Source organism: Rhynchophorus ferrugineus, unplaced genomic scaffold (assembly GCF_030347505.1).
Source record: "Rhynchophorus ferrugineus isolate W39M unplaced genomic scaffold, kcgeb_rfMv2 rfM8, whole genome shotgun sequence".
In the NCBI taxonomy this organism is placed as follows: Eukaryota; Metazoa; Arthropoda; class Insecta; order Coleoptera; family Curculionidae; genus Rhynchophorus; species Rhynchophorus ferrugineus.
The window spans coordinates 10,541,081-10,560,094 of NW_027472587.1; the positions used below are offsets into that span (position 1 = coordinate 10,541,081).

The following is a 19,014-nucleotide window of genomic DNA, read 5'->3' on the forward strand; positions in this document are numbered from 1 at the left end:
TGATATTTTACCTGGTAGTTGGAAAATAAGAAGAAAACTGTCAGTCAAATATTTAAATAAATAATAATTAATAACAATTTTATTTACATAAAGACGCAATACAATATTATTTTTTGAGGAATCTATTTAGTAGAAACGCGGGTACGTTTATTCCAAGCAAAATTGACAGCATAAGATTTTGGTTTGAAAGGTTTTTCTAATTTACTTTCTTGAATATAGTAATTCCATCCATTTTTCTCACAATACTCTGCAGCTTCTTCCTTGGTACTAAATTGTACTTTCAAATTGGAAAGAGGATCTCCACTAGAAAAGAAAAGATGGTTAATTTTTCAGTAGCAGGAGAAGCAACACCTCTTACGTTGAACTCCAACCCATCAACGGGTTTTCCCATCTTTCTTTAGTATCAAAATCTAATTCCCAATGACCAATATTATTGGTTCCACTTTGCATACAATTTTTGGGTGGTAAATAAATTCGAACTAATCTTGTCTTAAGTTGCTCCTGTGGTACTCCACTAATAAGAGAGACATCACTCTAAAAGTTATATTTTAAAATTATAATATGTGCCATCTTCATACAGGACTTACAGGACCCTCAACAGTTATGTAATCTTTCATTTTTTTCCTATGTTCAATTTCATCAGGTCTTAAAAGTGTTAAATCACTGCTAATTAATGGGGCATCTCCTTGTAAAATCGATGATGTAGATATAGAAGCGGCCCCTCTGAAATTGTTTAAAATATATTGCTATTAAGTAAAAAATATGCATCAATTGGGATGCAAATTACTTTATATTAAAACACTGCCTAAAACATCTTGTTTTTAGTAATAACGAAGCCATTTTTCTGTTATTTAATCCTCTATTATTACAAAGCCGTAATGACAGACTTTAAGTAAAATATTTTGACAAATTGTCAATTTTATAAAAAAACAGAGAGCAGTGTAGCCAATCTAATAATATTGTGTATCTATCTAGAAAAAATAAAATCATGTGATTGCTTATTGATTATTTAATACAAATATATCTTATTAAAGCTATAAATAACAGTAATGTTAAGATCTTTGTAAAAAAAACTAATTAACCTTGTTATTGATTATTACAAATATAGGATAATAATATTAATAACATATTTTTATATTTTTGTAAACAGTACTAAACTATTGAGATTATAGTACGTCTGGATAGTTGGGTTGCCTACCATTGAACTATTTATATTTAAAATAGAGATTTGTGAAAAGATTATAGACTTGTATAAAATATTTTATATACGAAATAGTTTATTTTTCAGTGCTGTGTGTTTAATTATCTGGAAATCACTTGTGAATATATTGGTACATAATCTTTTATAAAATCGAAGAATTCCAAAAATTTAAAAATAAAAAGTTGATAGAGTAAAATATCCTAATCTATTGAAAATTACAGTCGTTCAATTACGTCGACCTGCCATTTCATTCGGCTAATTTGAAGCATTCACTCTGGGCTATCGTAAAAGTAACCTTATAAAAACGTCGTTCCCGAAAACTATTATGTTTCCGATCCAGTAAATTAAAAAAGGATCATTCCGATCCGACAATGGTAATCCGTTTCGACGGGCGACGTGTAAATAGACCGTAATGGAGCTTTAGATAAATCGTTTTTGAGAAGAGCCAGCGAGAGATGGGTCGATAGGAGCCCTTTAATTTCTAGTTTCGGTGAGCGTATTCAATGGGACGGACACTTGTCGGCCGATTGTAGAGTCGAGATTAGGACGCCGTCCTTTATGCCCGTTTCGATAGGTGCACACACGAACAGATTTCATCTGGACGTATAAGCAAGTTCTGAATCGTTGTTTTTCTAACCCGTTACCTTCACCAAATCGCGCGATTGTCCCTTTAATTCGATTGTGGTTTGAGTATAATGCAATTGGGAACAAATAATATAGAAATACGAATTTATTTTTAGAACTTCTTGAATATTATACTAGGTTGTTCGATATGTTCGTTGGGAAATATGACTAAAGTGGCATAATCCTTCCAATAAAACTGCTAATGCATATCACCATTAAACGTATTGGCAAATTTAGTTTATAAAAAGATAAAATACTTTTTGAACTCGGAGTATTTTTTTTTCTCATTTTACTAATTAGCATTTCTCTAGTTAAAAAAATACAGAATGAAGTTTGATGCGTCCGAACATGTAACCATAGAGTAATAGAGATGCAACTCAATAGGGGACTCTGGCACAAAGTTTTGCTTTGTCCAACATCCAGAGGGCGCCATAATGGGCCATTCAAGTAATTTGATTGGTCAATTTAAATCTCGATTATAGGCACCTGTAAGAAAAATATTTTACTGTGAAGACTGGCTCATTAGTAATGTTTGGCACGTGACAGCCTTGACGTCATGTTTATTTGACCAATGAAATTTAAATACAATTACATTAAAAACATTTTTTTTATAAAATTCAAAATTCAATTAAATATAAATATATAATGTAAATTTATGTACAAAATATAAATATAATATAAAAATAAATATATCTATTAAATATAAATATTATATAAATATATATGAAACAAAATTTTCTCTTCCGTCTTTTTTCTTTTTTCATCTTTGTTTAGTGCCATCAATCAATAGAATCTATCAGAGTCCTGTCTTTTTGTTTTTTTATACTGAAAGCAAACTTTGAGTCTTTCCCTCTTAATATTCTGTTCACCTATTTTCCTCAAAAGTTTATAGATAAAACACCTTGTTAGTACTTTTAATATTTCATCCAAAAGATTATTATGGAATGTACAATTGAAAGGTTTTAAATTTACTTTTTTTTAAACATTTGACAATTTTTTTTATATTATCGATGTGGCAAAATCGTTGAATAAAATAAGATATAGCTCAAAGACCTACTGAGAGTATAATAAAATTAATTACACGAAATGAACCAATCAGATTCCGTCGCGGCTCTTAGCATAGCGAATAAAACAAGTAATGTGTTAAAGGTAGCGACATCTACATGTTAGACGTCGCGAAACATTTCGCCAAAATTTCATATTAAGTTAAATCTCTATTTCTTTATGCATGTAACCAAATCGGTCTATAAAATTCGATTTTTCTTGGTATTGGTCGACATCGTTGCCTTATGTTAATGTAAATATAATAAAACAACTCTAACCTACAAACTATTTTATTTTAATTTACTGTTGTCCTTCGATAAATATGCATTAGATGTTAAAATAAATTATATTTAACAACGCTATTTTTGTTTCATTATTTTATTTATATTAGTATTTTGTTGTCAGAATAAAAATAAACGAAAACAAATTTGGCGCGGCAACGTTAAATTATAAATTTTGATGACCTGTATTGGCTGTTTTATTCGAAAGACTATATATAATTTTCAAAGTTAATTACAACGTAGCACTGAAAAGATCGCCGATGAAATAAACATAAATCTTTACCAAGATACAAGATAACACAACAACAATACAGAGACTTATTCTCAAAATTAGGCCCAATGTTCGTTAGCCTTCAAAACATTATTAGCATCATAGAAAAAATAGAAATTTCACGGTATAGGTGACCTTGGGGAAATGTTTTGTTTAGTTCAATCAACTGTAGCGCTGCGATCGCAAATTGTGATTGGCTAGTTTAAATTCCTGGTGCCGCCACTAACATGAAATGTGATTGGTCGATCAAATTGTGTGAAATCAGCATTTTTTATGGGCGTCCATTTTTATGTTTGTTGTTTGTAGGTTATGGTTTTTGTTTAGATCACGAAATTTTCGTTTTACGTTGTGCATATTTTCTGTTTTACATTAATTATTATGGAGTAATAATATAAAAATTGATGACAATGCGTCAGTGTAGTAAAAGACGTAGTGTACCGAGGTAAAATTCTACTACGGAAATTAGATATCGTTTCCCAAAGAATGATCTCGCTCCTTTCTAAAAATGGGTTGATCAAGTAAATAGTAGTAAGTTACCTGGATAAACCACAATGCAAATATATCAACGTCATGGTGTTTGTTATGGACATTTTAGTGGAAAATTTAGAATTATCCTTCCTTCACGAACAGGTATTAGGGTAAATGCATATCCATCATTGGTTTTATCAGGTACATATAAAATTATCTATCTACTACATGTCTGTTTATATATTGTTTGTTTACAGAAATTCAAAACCTTATGAAGATGTTAATAGTAATAAAATTCAATTAATCTACCAAGTTGTTCGTATGCTGTCAGTGTGATGTCTCTACATGAAGAAGTTTTATAAGAAGGTAATAATTAATATAACTGGATAATTAGTAGTAATAAATACTACTTTTAATTGTAAAATATCCCTAAAATATTTGCAATACTTTAACTTTTTATTACCTTAAAGAAATCTATTTTGTCTAAATTTACAAATAACTACATTTGTTTAACAAATCTTAACCAAGACTGCTTAAAGAATTTTGTTGGATCTATTAGAGGTCATGGAGGTAGAAATTTTTAAAAGAGCTCATCACTTCAATTTTTTCACATCATTCTCCCGGAGAAAATTGTGAAGAAGATGAACATGTTAGATAACTTATATTCTTTTTTAACGGGAGATCTAGTACCACTTGAGGTTGTTAAATCCCCAGTTGAGTCTATATTTTCAGTTCCAGAGAACTTTGCTCTGAGGAAAACAAGAGTCTAATATTGTATTTTAGTCTTATTTCAGGCTATTTAACAAATCTTCTGAAAAAGAGACAACATGCAATATTTGTCTACATTCTATATTAAGTAGTTCCACAGATTAAATACTCTAAAATCTAAATATTTTTAAAAAACACATAAATTTTTAGTGTTTCAACTGTCCAATCCATAATGATTTTCAAGACCAAATTTTAAGTTATTATGAGGTGTGATTGTATTTTTGTTTTAATGAAGTTAATGCAATATCAACAGGGAAGGATTTAAAGTTTACCCTCAATATATCAAGATAAGTTAGAACTCTAATAGATCCCATAAAATTGATGGCACTAAACATATATGGGAAGGCGTTATAGAAGAATTATAGATATTTTAATATTGCCTAGAATAGAGTTCATAATTGTTTTTTTTGCTTTTTGTTTATATATATTTATATTATTTACACTTATGTATATTTGTATAGGATTTTATTTTAATAAATTAATTTTAAAATTTAAATTTGATTTTTATTTAAATACTATTATCGAATAAATGTGACGTCACAAAATAATCAGGGGAAATGGCAGACCAATCAAAGCAAAGTATTTTCCTTACAGGTTTCTACATAACTATTTTAAACTAACCAATCAAATTCACGTTGTCAGCGCCGCCAATGATTGGACTAAGCGAAACTTTGCCCCACTACTTACCATTGCAGTTGCGCACCCCTGATTAGCATTTAGCAGTTATTAGCACCAAAACATATAAATATTGAGGGCTTGTGCGAAATATCATTTGATCACACTCCAGTATTGTTAAAATTAGGCGCCACAATTCCGAAAAAAAAAACAAAGTACGTTTAGACTAGCGTTGGGAACTATCGACTGAAAACAGTCGAACACCACAAATATTTTATCGTGTTTTAATATATTAATTGCTATTTTTAAATAACATAGCATAATAAATAAAAATAGTACAATATAATTTAAATAAAACGGAAGAACTAATGATTTTCAATAACCATAACTACTAAATAAAATGTAAACGTATACCTAATCATTGAAAAATCTAATCCATGATGAACCTAAAAATGATCGTACAATAACTACCAGACCCTTTTTAAATAAAACTTTTATTTAATTTTGAACGGAAATATTTTTAAATTACTGTGAATATTATCATGTTCAACTTTTCTCCCGTGAGGCGATTTCTTCGATCGTTAATTTGCCCAGATTTTGGAAAAACTCGTTCCCAGGGGACAGATGTTGCGGGTATAGAGGAATATTTTATGTGTCACTGATATAATTCAGGTAGTTTCATTTTATGGGTTTGCCAAAAATCCAATGGGTTTTCTAAACGCCCAATAAATGGAATTTCCAAGTACTGCTAAATCTGTAAAGTTGCTGCAGTACTTGGAGTAATTTTTTGAAGTTAGAATGGAAGATACCTCTTTTGTGATAACTTTTTGTATCGCCTCAGCAAAAAGTTTTTTAAGCGTAATTATTTGGACAACCTCAGAACATTCCGGAAGATGCTTCAATCTCAAACAGACATTAAATATATATATATATATATATATATAAAATATATTAAATATATATATATATATATATATATAAAATATATTAAATATATATATATATATATATATATATATATATATATATATATATTCTATATATATATATATAGAGATATATATATATATATATATAGAGAACCTCACCATTGATGTGCTGATGGAGAATTTGTTCATTATTTGGGCATAGTCCTTGAAAACAAGGCTGGAAATCTTGCAGACTTCTCCTGATTATCTCTGGCACTTCTCCCATCATCATCTTTTTATCGGAATCGCCTGCATGATAGTACCTCTTCTGGTATTTCCACGAATACTCAGCTCTAGCATTATTAGCAAGTACACGGAGAAATTGAAATACTTAAATATACATAAAAAAAATTGTAAAAATCAATTCTATTTTTTCAATTAAATTTAATCAATCTTAAAATATAAATTTTAATAATCATTCTCATAAAAAGTATTACATATCCCATTAAAGACAAGATAATTAGCATTTTATTACTTATTTTTCTCAATTTGATAATTTTGATTTTTCAAAACTGTATCTGATGTCTATTCAAAGTTTGTTTATATATACGTCATCGAAATGTGTGACGTCAAAACGTCGCAATGTTGCCGCATCAACTCTGAGTTTTAGTTCAGTTTGGCTCTGATATACAACAAGATTCTAATCTAATTCAAATAATTAAACAAAAATACTGTTATCAAGTATAATTTATTTTAATATTATAGTACATTTAATGCATATATTATGGAAGGACTTAAAACTAAGAACACAGGTATAATAGTTTGTAGGTTAGAGTTGTTTTATTATATTTATATTAAACTATTTTCCACACCACCCATGAGGTAGAGTTCTAGGCACATATTTTTAAGTAGTGGTAACCCCTGAAGGCCTAATCTATCTAATTAACAATTATATATCAAAGTAATGTATTTTAGTTTCATTCGAGAGTATATTTACCTTTTTAAGTTTAGTTTTTATCTCATTTGATGGTGTGTTTACTTGTCAAGTCACCGTTCTTGATAAAATTAATCACTGAATTCTGCCTAAAGCATTTACCATATCTACAAAACAGTTAGTATTCATTCTCTCCTCATAAATTCTAACCTAATGCTCATGTTTAATTCTGAACAATTATTATCATATCTGTGCACACAAATATTTAATGCCCTACAATACCATTTCCTGCAGTTATATTCTATTAATTATGTGCATACTTTTAGTTGCTTCCACTCTCATCATTGTCTCAGGAATTTCCAACATTGGACAGGATCATCACATATCCTGAAAGTTTCCTTTAGTCACTTTCACTGTCCAATTCAATCACTAAACTGTTAATTTCCAATCTGTTTAAAACATGTTCACGATCCACCATTTATCAATTATTTCCTCTGTATGTCTTACCGAGTTTATCCAAACCGAAGGTAATATGGCCGACAATGCTTCCGTCCACATATCCAAACAGTTCTTGATGGAATATCCTTTTCGACCAGCATGTCTATTATAATAAGTCTTTGTTACCGCTCATATCAATTCGGTTTGATTGAATATGGAGTACCAAAGATAGAGAGGAAGTCATAATAGTATGTGACCATATTGTTCAGCCATCTGATCTACTGTATATCTTTTTTCGGTCTTATTTCTAAAAAAAGTAAATTGCAAAAAACGCAATGAGACATTTCATTTATATTTACCTAGTAACAATTTGAAATAGTTCAGGTTTTAGCATAGTCCCTTCAAAATTCAATTCATGTCTTGAAAGGCATTCCTTCATTACAGCCTTTGTTGATGCTATTGTCGGAACTTTTTTCACCAGTGTGCTATGATATGGTGCACTATCGAAAATAATAACTGATGGTTCCTCCGGGTTTTTCAACAATTGATTTTCAAACCATAACAAAAACATGTTTTGGTTCATTTCTCCATGGTAGTCGCCCTTGGATTCGGAGGAAAGCACTAACTCTGCACCAGGAATAAAACCATTCTTATTCGTTGCATGAATGACAATATATCTGCAATTAATTATTAATAAATATAATGACCAACAAAACCGAATCGAATGCTATTGTAACTTTTACCTTTTTCCAACAATTCTTGCTGTTTTTACACTTTTTTTGTTACTGTCTTGCCAAGAGTGCCCCAATGAACCATTTTGAAATATCCAAGTTTCATACAGATACACAAATTCAAATAATTTATCTTGTAAGAGTGTATGGAAAGATGTCCTACATCCCTCAAAGAACTGCATGTCCCTAACGCTTTTATGTATACATTCCATACAGAGTCATATATCAGAGTCAATATCAAGATGGTCAAGATTCGTCACCCACTTGGTATGTAGACGGGTTTTCTTGGTTGAATCTAACGTATTGTTCTTCATTTTGTAAGCGATGTTATTCACAGTACCCATACTAATATTCAGCACAACAACAATATGCTAAAAACATTTTCAATAAAATTGCAGAAACTTACTAATATTTAATATCATCAATAATTATCTCTCTAACGGAATTTACGAGCAACAAGAGGCCTACAATACGAAACAACTTATTAAACCCGCAATCAATTTGTGACCGTGAATATATATATATATATATATATATATATATATATATATATATATATATATATCTATACATGTATTTATATATATATATATATATATATATATATATTTATATATATATATATATATATATATATATATATATTTATATATATATATATATATATATATATATATATATATATATATATATATATATAATATTTCTGTAATATTAAAGGCATAATAGTATTAGAATTAAATAATAATCTAAACATTACGCAAGCAATTACCAACATTCGTTTTTCCTCGTCGATACGAGATGAAATTAACCAAAAAATCAAGTAGGCTTTGTCACGGGTTTTTCTAAAGCTTCTGTTTGGTGTCTTCAGGTATCGTAACGTAAACAGACGGTTAAAGCAAGCGAGCCTATCATTAGGAATGGACACAAAAGAGGTGGAAGTAGTGGTACTAGCCGTTTACGATGCGTAGTAACTTCCTGTCTATTCTTATTCTCTGTCAATAATGACGTTAAGTTCAATGCTAGTGTAATTTTAAATTACAGGTTGTTTATCCAGTGTAGCGTCAAACACCCCCAATCACTGTTAAGTGCGAGTGTTTTGGCATTGTTGGCGAATATAGGTACAAACTTATACGTCGTCTACAATTTTATTATGTGCTTGCATGTGTTGTGATCATTATCTCTTTGTAAAAAGGCATTTATTCAGAAATATTGTATAATATTATTAGTATAATATATAATAATCAATATATTTCATCATTTTCTACACTTTTCCCCATTTTTCTAACAACATGGTGGTTTTGTCTCGAAAAAACGATGTTGGTTTGTCAGCGATCCAATAATCCATCCATTTTCGAATTTCTTCGTCATTTTGAAACAGTATATCAGCCAAGACGTGCTACTTTGATCTGTACAAGTGATAATCAAAAGGAGCTGAGTCTGGTGAGTACGCTGGGTGCGGCAGAATTTTCCAATCAAACTGCAACAGTGTCTCCTTTAGAAATTTTGTAATGTGTTCAGTTAAGGTCGGCAGATACGTATACGTATATAAACAGTATACGGCGGGTTTAGTTTTCGCTCATAGGTCTTGCAATTCATTCTGCGAAGTCTTTGAACCTTTTTGGTCGTTCGAGTCGTTCTTTGTCGTTGGTTGATATCAAAATCAAAGATACTTGCGATATGACGGAGTACTATCACCATAAGTTTCTAAAAAATGGTTGATGGGTTTCGATAGCATATTGCTTCAAAATTAAACAATACAAGTACTGTAGTTTCGAAAATGCAACTTCACGATTAACGTCTATTAATCAATTCTAATCTTCAACAATTAACCAGTGGCATAAAATAACAGATGTAATGGAAAAGGTTTATGAAGTTAAAATGTATGCTCAGCTATTTTCGTAGATGTAAGCATAAGCATTCGATAAGGTATGACATAATAGTCTTGTTCATAAGCTACAGAAAATGTTACCGAAACAACAGACTCAACTATTAAATTCTTACATTACAGCCTGAATATTTAGAGTCAAACAAATACTACAAATGGAAAATATCAGGATATCATACGAAAATGACCCAAAAAATACGACCCAAACATGGAAAATTAAAATTAATGAAAGTAAACCTCGCGTGTTCAGTTCACGAAATATCATAATCATTTCATATAGCAATAACACTAAGTACCCTGAAATGAATCTTGATGTGAAACTTCGCTGGAAGCCAAGAACATGTAAAAAGAAATGGAAAGAATTGCATTTCAAATATGGGAAAATGTATTGGTTAATTGGAACAAGATCACAATTATCAGTATATAATGAATTTTTATTATGCAAGGAAGTATTGAAACCTATGGGGATGTTCGTCGAAAAACAATATAAATACCATAAAAGGTGCACCCAGATATTATAGAACCGATTACTTACACCGAGACCTTCAAATATCAATTGTCACTCAAAAAATCAACAGAATCGCAAGGAGACATGAGGGGAAACTCTTAGATAAGTATCACAACTCTTGGATAACACCAGAACGAGAGAAGTGTATTTAACATAAAAACAGCACTGTTAATATATAAACATTATTACACTAGAGACTAAGGTAGGGCCGATGGGCCCTCCTAGATATATATCTAGGTTTAAGTTATTTTAAAGAAAAATTGTAGGTTAGTCTGAAATGACTAATACTAATAACAATGTAGTAAATACATTTAAAACAAAAACTAATAGATCTCGATCGAAACATTAATTGTTTTGTAACTTCTTCTTCTCTATTCTTTTAAAATCTACCAGATCATCCTAAATTGGCTCATGCTGGAATTCTGAAAAGATACGCATTCATATCTTCTGAGGGGATATCGCCTCACAATGTGTGCTGTGATGCTCCGTACATAGTATGGAGCATCATATTTCCAGCCACATTGACCCTAAGAAATCTGTCCAAATTCTTTCGTTTCCTTGAACTAAAAAACAATATATGACTCCAATAGTTGCATTACTTGTGATCAGTTTAATTTACATCCATTCTATATACCCAAGTCAATTATTTTATCTATTCACATTTATGTTCTGGCTAAGTTTTTAAGTTTTTTGTATATACGTTATCAAGACGTACTACGTATTGCCTGCCACCATTTGTAAATTCGTTCTAGAGTCAGGTTCGTTTAGAAGACAATATTTTCCTTCTCATTTAATTCTAGTTAAAAAGAGACACACTCCTGTCTGATTAGTTCGAACGCGTAAACGAATGAGCCAGTCAAAGTCGTCCGGTTGTCAGACGTATGCAAAATTTTTGAAAGCAATAGTGATAAGAGGTTATAACTCTAACCTATAAACTATTGTCGATGAATAATTAACTGTAGTTTTTACTATAGTGTTTTTAAATAATGTTTACGTACTATAAATGTTGGTTGCAGTGTCTATTCATGAGGAATCAGCACTGCCCAGTACAATGTTAATAAGATCACAAATGTGAAAGGCAAAAGAGAAGTCACAAATTATTATCTCCTGAGAGGAAAGCATTTGTAACTATTGTTACCTGTATATCGGATACTGATCAGTTTATTCCTCTATTGATGGTGTTCCCGAGAAGGAACAAGACGGCAGCCTTGATCCCATGGCGCTAGTATTACACGGCCATTAAAGCAATACAATAAATTTAGATGTAATTGACATTGTAACATACATGACAATGGTACATTTATAGTCTGCTGATATGCCTTTATTCAAGTGATGATACGAAGCCTTTGGATATCTCATTTGTGTGTCTTTTATTTTTATATAATTTCGTCTAACTATCGATAAATCTACCAAAATTTCTTACTTGTCACGGTCAAAACTTGCGTTTAGCCATGTTATCAATCCATTATGGATACCGGAAACCATATCTAGCCACCCACATCCCACTCACGTTACGTTACAGTAAAAATCCAACATTTTCAGCAAAAAACTGTATGAATTATGAATCGGCTCGTGGTTCTCCTTTATTTAAAAACCCTCCAGTCCCTTGCAGTACATGTTTCGATGGGTTTTAACGCATTTTAAGAGTCCTACAAGAACATGATGCAAGGTTTGTTAGTTATCAACAGCTCTCGTGGTCCACTTGGCCGCCACTCGACGCTGGCGCTGTAAAACCAGCCCTTTTGGACCGCGCGATTCGTCAGAGTGGCCTTTGAACGATGCCGTTTTGTTTCGCGGACGGTATTTCGTTATGGCACCAATCCAAGGCGACTTGACGAAAAAACTAATCCTCCTAAGGACGCTATTGATTTTTGTTCAGTAATTTTTAAGCCCTTCGATATATACTAGAGATTTCTCAGTGGTCTAAATTCGAAGACGATTTATTAAGTTAAAAGAATTATTTAATAAAATATCTAAAAAAAAATTAACTGATTTTAAAAAATAAATAAGAAACTCATTAACAAGTAAAAAATAATCAAATTTAGTTATTTAACACACAAAAAAACATTTTAAAATAAAATATGTCCATTACAATCGTTGTAATAACTAAATAAAATTAAACAAAAACGCTCTAACCATTACACCATAGAGGCAATTACCTGAAATATTTCCGTCTGATCTAACAGGTCAATTGAAAAGTCCCCGGCCTACCATAATAAAGGATGATACACTGATTATACCGATCCACCAACTTTTCGATACCATTTTTGTAGTACGATTTGTCCTTTGCTTCAAAATAAGCCTCAGTTTCGACGATCATCTCTATATTCTTTTCGAAAATTTCTTTCCAGCGAGCGTTATTTTGAGATTCGAGAACAGGAAATAGTCGCTGATGGCCAGATCTGGACAATACGGTGGATGAGGAAGTAATTCGAAGCCCAATTCATGGATTTTTGCCATCTTTTTCAGTGACTTGTGACACGATGCATTGTCTTGGTGAAGCAGCACTTTCTTTTTCTTCAAATGCCGCCGTATTTCGGCGATTTCGTTCTCCAAACGGCCCAATGACTATCTAATCCAATAACGCTATCTAATAGTCGCTGTTGATGGTCCTTTCTTTTTCAAGGGCAAAAATTACGATGTAATATTGAAATAAATTGTATTTGATAATATATTTTTGTTATTTTACTTGATACTCTGTAAAAGATAACATTTTATAATTACTTTAACAGATTTGTAATCATTAATTACATCTCCATTTTTTAACTTATATGTTAATATAAAAAATATACTTTACTGTTCACTAAATTCTTATATAATGTTTAAAAATGTCTAAAGTGGTGTTTTATATCTATATCTGTTTGGTTTTCTGGAAATAGTGGAAAAAAATTTAAGAACTTCAGAATTTTACCTTCTTTATGATTTTCAAGAATTTTGCATACCGTCTGTTAAATAACAGATCAATTGAAAAGTCCCCGGCCTGACACATAGATGACGCTACTAGAATTACATCCACATGTTTTTTAGTTATCCCTAACCCTCAAAAGATGCCTGTATAAATTTGATAGCTGTCGGATAATTAGTTTGTGAATTATAGCATTTTGAGTGAAGCAGCTTTTGTTATTGTGAAAACCATGGATAAAAAGTAATTTCGCGTGTCGATAAAATAACGTTATTATTATAAGCATTATTATGATATACATTGTTAATGCTTTTTGAAGGGAAAAATACAGTTGAAGCAACATACAGTTGGCTTGATGCCGAGTGTCCGGACACTTCCCACAAAACCATCAAGGATTGGTATACTAAGTTTAGACGTGGTGAAATGAGCACCGAAGATGGTGAACGCACTGGACACCCAAAAGAGGTTGTTACCGACGAAAACATTTAACAATTCCACAAAATGATTTTGAATGACCGTAAATTGAAATTGAATGAAATAGCAGACACTCTAAACATATCAACTGAACGTGTACATCATATCATTCACGAATATTTAGGTATGAGAAAGCTGTATGCAAAGTGGGTACCGCGCGAGCTCACTTTTGACCAAAAACAAGGACGAGTTGATGATTCAGAGCATTGTTTGTAGTTGACAAGCGTAATAAATCCGACTTTTTGCATCGATAGATGACAATGAATGAAACATGGCTCCATCATTTCACTCCGAAGTCCAGTCGACAGTCATCCGAGTGGACTGCACACAGTGAACCTGCTCCAAAGTGTAGGAAAACGCAACAGTCGGCTAGCAAGGTTATGGCGTCTGTATTTTGGGATGCGCATGGAATAATTTTCATTGACTACCTTGAAAAAGGAAAGACCATCAACAGCAACTATTACATAGCGTTATTGGACCGTCTGAAGGACGAAATCGCCGAAAAACGGCCGCATTTGAAGAAAAAAAAGTGCTGCTGCATCAAGACAATGCACCGTGTCACAAGTTAGTGAAAACGATGGCAAAAATCCATGAATTGGGCTTCGAATTGCTTTCTCATCCATCAATACGGTGCCTCCCAGAGACTATTTCCTGTGTTCAGATCTCAAAAGAATGCTCGATGGGAAGAAATTTTCGTCGAATGAAGAGATGATCGTCGAAACTGAGCCTATTTTGAAGCAAAGGACAAATCGTACTACAAAAATGGTATCGAAAAGTTGGAGGGTCGCTATAATCAGTGTATCACCCTTGAAGGGAATTATGTTGAATAAAAAAAAACTAATTTTGCCAAAAAACGTGTTTTACCATGGTTGGCCGGGGACTTTTCAATTGATCTGTTATAATGTTAGAAATATAACGTATATTTTTGTTCAATACTTTATACACAAAACAAAATAAACCCACTTTTTGATTTTTGTCCAGGATTAAAGAATGACATGAAGAGAGACATCACTTTAGACTCATCAATATGAACCTATATTATTATATATCATATACTTAATTATTTATAAAACGAAACTGTAAAAAATCCAATTTTGAAAGTTAAATCTGTTAACATTTTTGTTTACACTGCACACTACGACGAAATGACATACTGAAAATTCAATCCTGTCAGTGTGGCTTCAACATGAGCATCATCTGTTGTAAATCCCTTTTAGATTAATCCATTGACCCATATATATCCTTATTACATGGAAAAAAATAACATTTTTTTAGTATAATCGTTAGACGATAATATTCAATAGTCAGGCGGCGGCCATTTTACGAACGATTTCAGATTTTTAAAAGGCCAACCTTGAAACAGGCGGCAACAATCGAACACAAAAGATATCAACCTGATTCCGAACAATCCCGAAGAATGTAATTACATCTCGGCGATATTTCCATGATAATTTACAACCCTCTCCAAAATCCGTTATAGAAATGCACATGAAAATCCAAAGATTCATAGGAGTTGAAAAGGGTGCTCCAACCTAGTCAAATCAATGTGCCCAATAAAACCATAAAACCAACATTATCAACGCCCGATCCCGCCCCTTTTCACCCTCGCCGGGCATCGTGTCGCCCATAAAATCATTCGGCGATACGGTCGATTTTCTTCGGAAACTTGGTAAAACTTGGATCGTGTAGGCCGCGAACGATAGGGCGGTAGTAGACGCCGCGGCTTAGCCACGCCCGCTCGACGATACGGCTCGCGTATTGGGCGCTCGGACACGCGACTCCTCCCGTTTTAAATCTCGAGTACCCAGAATGCAGCAGAGAGTGCCATGTACACTTGGAGGGCACTCTAAGAGTACGTTTAGCCGAGTTAAGCGCTCTTCGCTGCTAAAGAGTCTTACATCAAGGGTGCTCTATAAAGAGTGCTATAGCTCGATCGCTGATTTATTTATATAGTTAGTCAGTTTGTTTATTGAATTCGGATATCGGTTCGAGTGGTTCTCAGTAGCGCGTTCTCGGGGTTCTCTCTCGACATTGAGTGGGTGCGTTGTTTCCGGTATCGAAGCGCGAGGTGCCGTTGCCGGATGGATTGAGGCCCGAACGGTGGTGGGTTTACTGCCGGCGGATATTCTTCTGTGGTCCTGGAGTCCATGTCTGCAGGTAACATTGAGACTCACCTTCGTCTAGGCCAATATTCGGTTATTCCTTGAGGTCCGATCGATGGTGTTCAATGACGTTTGTTGCTAACGGTCGTCGCGTATCGATTTTGTACCGTTTTAATATCACGATATATTGTTCTAAGATTAGAATAGCTTCCAATTTATGTAAAGAAATATTTATATGATTACAAGAACGATTTTTTTCACTATCAATACACAAATACATAATACTATCTTTTTTTTATATAATCTTAACCAAAGTAATAAAGTTATCTTACTTTGGTAGTAGTATTTTTTTAATCTAAAAAGTATTAAAGTATAATCCTAACTAACAGTATATCTTGAAGGATATTGTTTCTAAATCGTCATAGTTAGAACACTGAAACTCTTCTTACCCACTTTTAACTATTATTTTCTTTATATATAGTGAAATTATGTTTGGTTAGTTTCCTATTGTAATTAATTAATTCTGTATGTTAGTAGCAGTATTATCCAAATCCAATACTACGGTTTAGAATAATTTAGATGTCCTGATATTAATGTAAATTTTAAAAATATCTTTTAATTTATATAAAGAAACATTTATATAATTACAGTGATCATTTTTATCATTATCTATATATAAATATATAAGATAAAAGAATATTTTTTTCTTATAAACAAAAGAAAAAAAATACACTACTTTAGTAGTAGTATTGTATATATGTATATTGAATAATGTAATACATCATTGTTACAATACTTCTTAACCACTTTTAATTATTATTTTCTTTGCCATTTTCTTCGTATATAGAGTACTAATTTCCGTTTAGTTTTTTATTTTAATGAGTTAGTTTTTATCTTAGTAATAGTATGCTCTAAATTCAATATCACGAAGTACAATGATTCAATATGATTGATTGATTTATTTGATTAATTTATGAATTATTATTATTATCCATACAAACCCACCGAAAGTCGAAAAAAAACCTTATTTTAGTACTGATATTGTTTAAATCATTAATTAATTATATGTTTTGAATAATTTGGTCTGTAGATCATCGTTATATTAATCGATAAGTTTAGTCCAGATAAACCCTTCGCCGATAAAACAGATATTTAAACGGAATATCCATCGATAACTATATCGATGCCGAACTAAGTCGGAATAGAACGATTGTGGAATGGTATAAGTTGAATTTCTGAATATTTCTTGTGAACACATTGGCTCAGCGAAGAAATTAGTTTGATAGTGGATTAGTTGATAGTTCAAACTATAAATTCACAAACACTTTCAAAATATTTTACATAGCTAAAATTTTAAAGGGTATGAAATATTTTCTAACTCATAAAAAATTAATGTAATACTAATTAATGTAATACTAAATTTACAATTATTATTTTGATGCAAAAGACTCTTAATAAATTAGTATTAGATTAACAGTATTCTCTATTCTAAACCAAAGATAATATCCACAGAAAGTAATTTATATATATCATTTTATTTTTATATATTTATTGTAGTTAGTGTTATAATTATTAAAAATATAAGCTTAAGAGTTTATGAAACGATATTTCCTATACTAATTTCATGTATCACTGAAACTATTGCCGAAAATGTCCGAAAAAAAAAGACTGTAGAAGTGGTATATTTGTTTTTCATACATTTTAGCTGATATGGCTCATGCTATTTTTTCCTGTTTCGGGTATATTATTTATTATAACATGATAAATTAAGTTTGGGTGTTTTTAACCGATTTCAAATAAGGAGGAGGTTCTATGTTCGGCTGTAAATTTTGTTTTTAATTTATGTTCGCCGATTGATATGAAGAGTGAATCTCCGAGGTGGTCCCATTGGAACCAAGTTAGGATCTGATCGGTGGAAGGGTGGTATTCGAGGGAAAACATCAGATTTTAAAGACACGTACAATGTTTTCGCATTTTTTTTTCTAAAGTAATCAGTTATTTGTGTATAATGTTACTGCTGAACTGATGTGACGAAAAATCGGAAGTAGTTGAGAGTAAAAGCCATTCAGTTTGATTTTTAAGCAATAACAATATCATACGAGAAGTCGTAGAAACATTGTAGGCAACCGTTTCTATGGTGATAAAGGTTAGAACGTTAAGCTCACACGCGGAGGTCGCGGGTTCGATTCCTGATCAGCTGGGAATAGTTAAAATAATATTGTAAATATATACATAGATTTAGGTAGGTATTACGCTAAATTGTTTACAAAATTAAAGAAAAATTTACAGAAAACTTACAATAAACCCAAAGTTTGATTATTTTTTACTTTCTGGTGAGCTCCTTATTTATTTTTTGAAGTCGGTTCAATTTTTTTTGTTAAAAATATTTTCTAATTTTTATTAAATTATTAATCATTAAATATCACTTAATAATAATATTATTGTTTTTTGAATAATTGTTTTTGTGTTTCTTTTCGGAAGTCTTTCTTTTGTGGCATTATATGAAACTGAGTTGAAATGTTGAATGTCGAAAGGTTTCGAAATGGTATATTTAGTCAGTTCGTCAAAACTTCCATTATCGCATCTAAAAACTTTGGAAATAGTTGATTCATCAACTGTTAAGTTGTCTAAAAGTTTTTTGAGAGTTTGAACTGGATTTTTGTTCAAACTTGAAGGTTGTTTGCTTCTGCAAGTCGTTTGTTTTGGTCACTGAAATCAAAATCGCCACTTTTAATTCGTTGAAACCGAAATCAACAATTGGATAGGATGGGTTTTGAAGGTTTTGGTAGCAGAATCCTTTAAATCAAACAATCGAAAATGCAATTTTGAGTGTTCTAAGATTAGCATCTGTATACAC

General features: G+C 31.6%; 2 protein-coding genes across 2 annotated transcripts in view; one reads left to right on the top strand and one right to left on the bottom strand.

Moving 5' to 3' along the window:
* Positions 1–64: 64 nt before the first annotated feature.
* ND-18 (NADH:ubiquinone oxidoreductase subunit 18) lies at positions 65–947 on the bottom strand. Its single transcript, XM_076411398.1, has 4 exons — positions 788–947; positions 588–723; positions 359–534; positions 65–303 (listed from the first exon to the last, which is right to left on the bottom strand). The coding sequence occupies exons 1-4, from the start codon at positions 838–840 to the stop codon at positions 123–125; spliced, it is 546 nt and encodes a 181-aa protein (XP_076267513.1). The 5' UTR covers positions 841–947; the 3' UTR covers positions 65–122.
* Positions 948–15,917: 14,970 nt separating this feature from the next.
* The window catches only part of scro (scarecrow), a 56,943-nt gene continuing 53,846 nt past the window's right edge, over positions 15,918–19,014 (top strand). Inside the window, exon 1 of the mRNA XM_076411400.1 lies at positions 15,918–16,212. Coding sequence (XP_076267515.1) covers positions 16,203–16,212 — 10 coding nt within the window. The 5' untranslated portion in view covers positions 15,918–16,202. The remainder of the gene's footprint in view (positions 16,213–19,014) is intronic.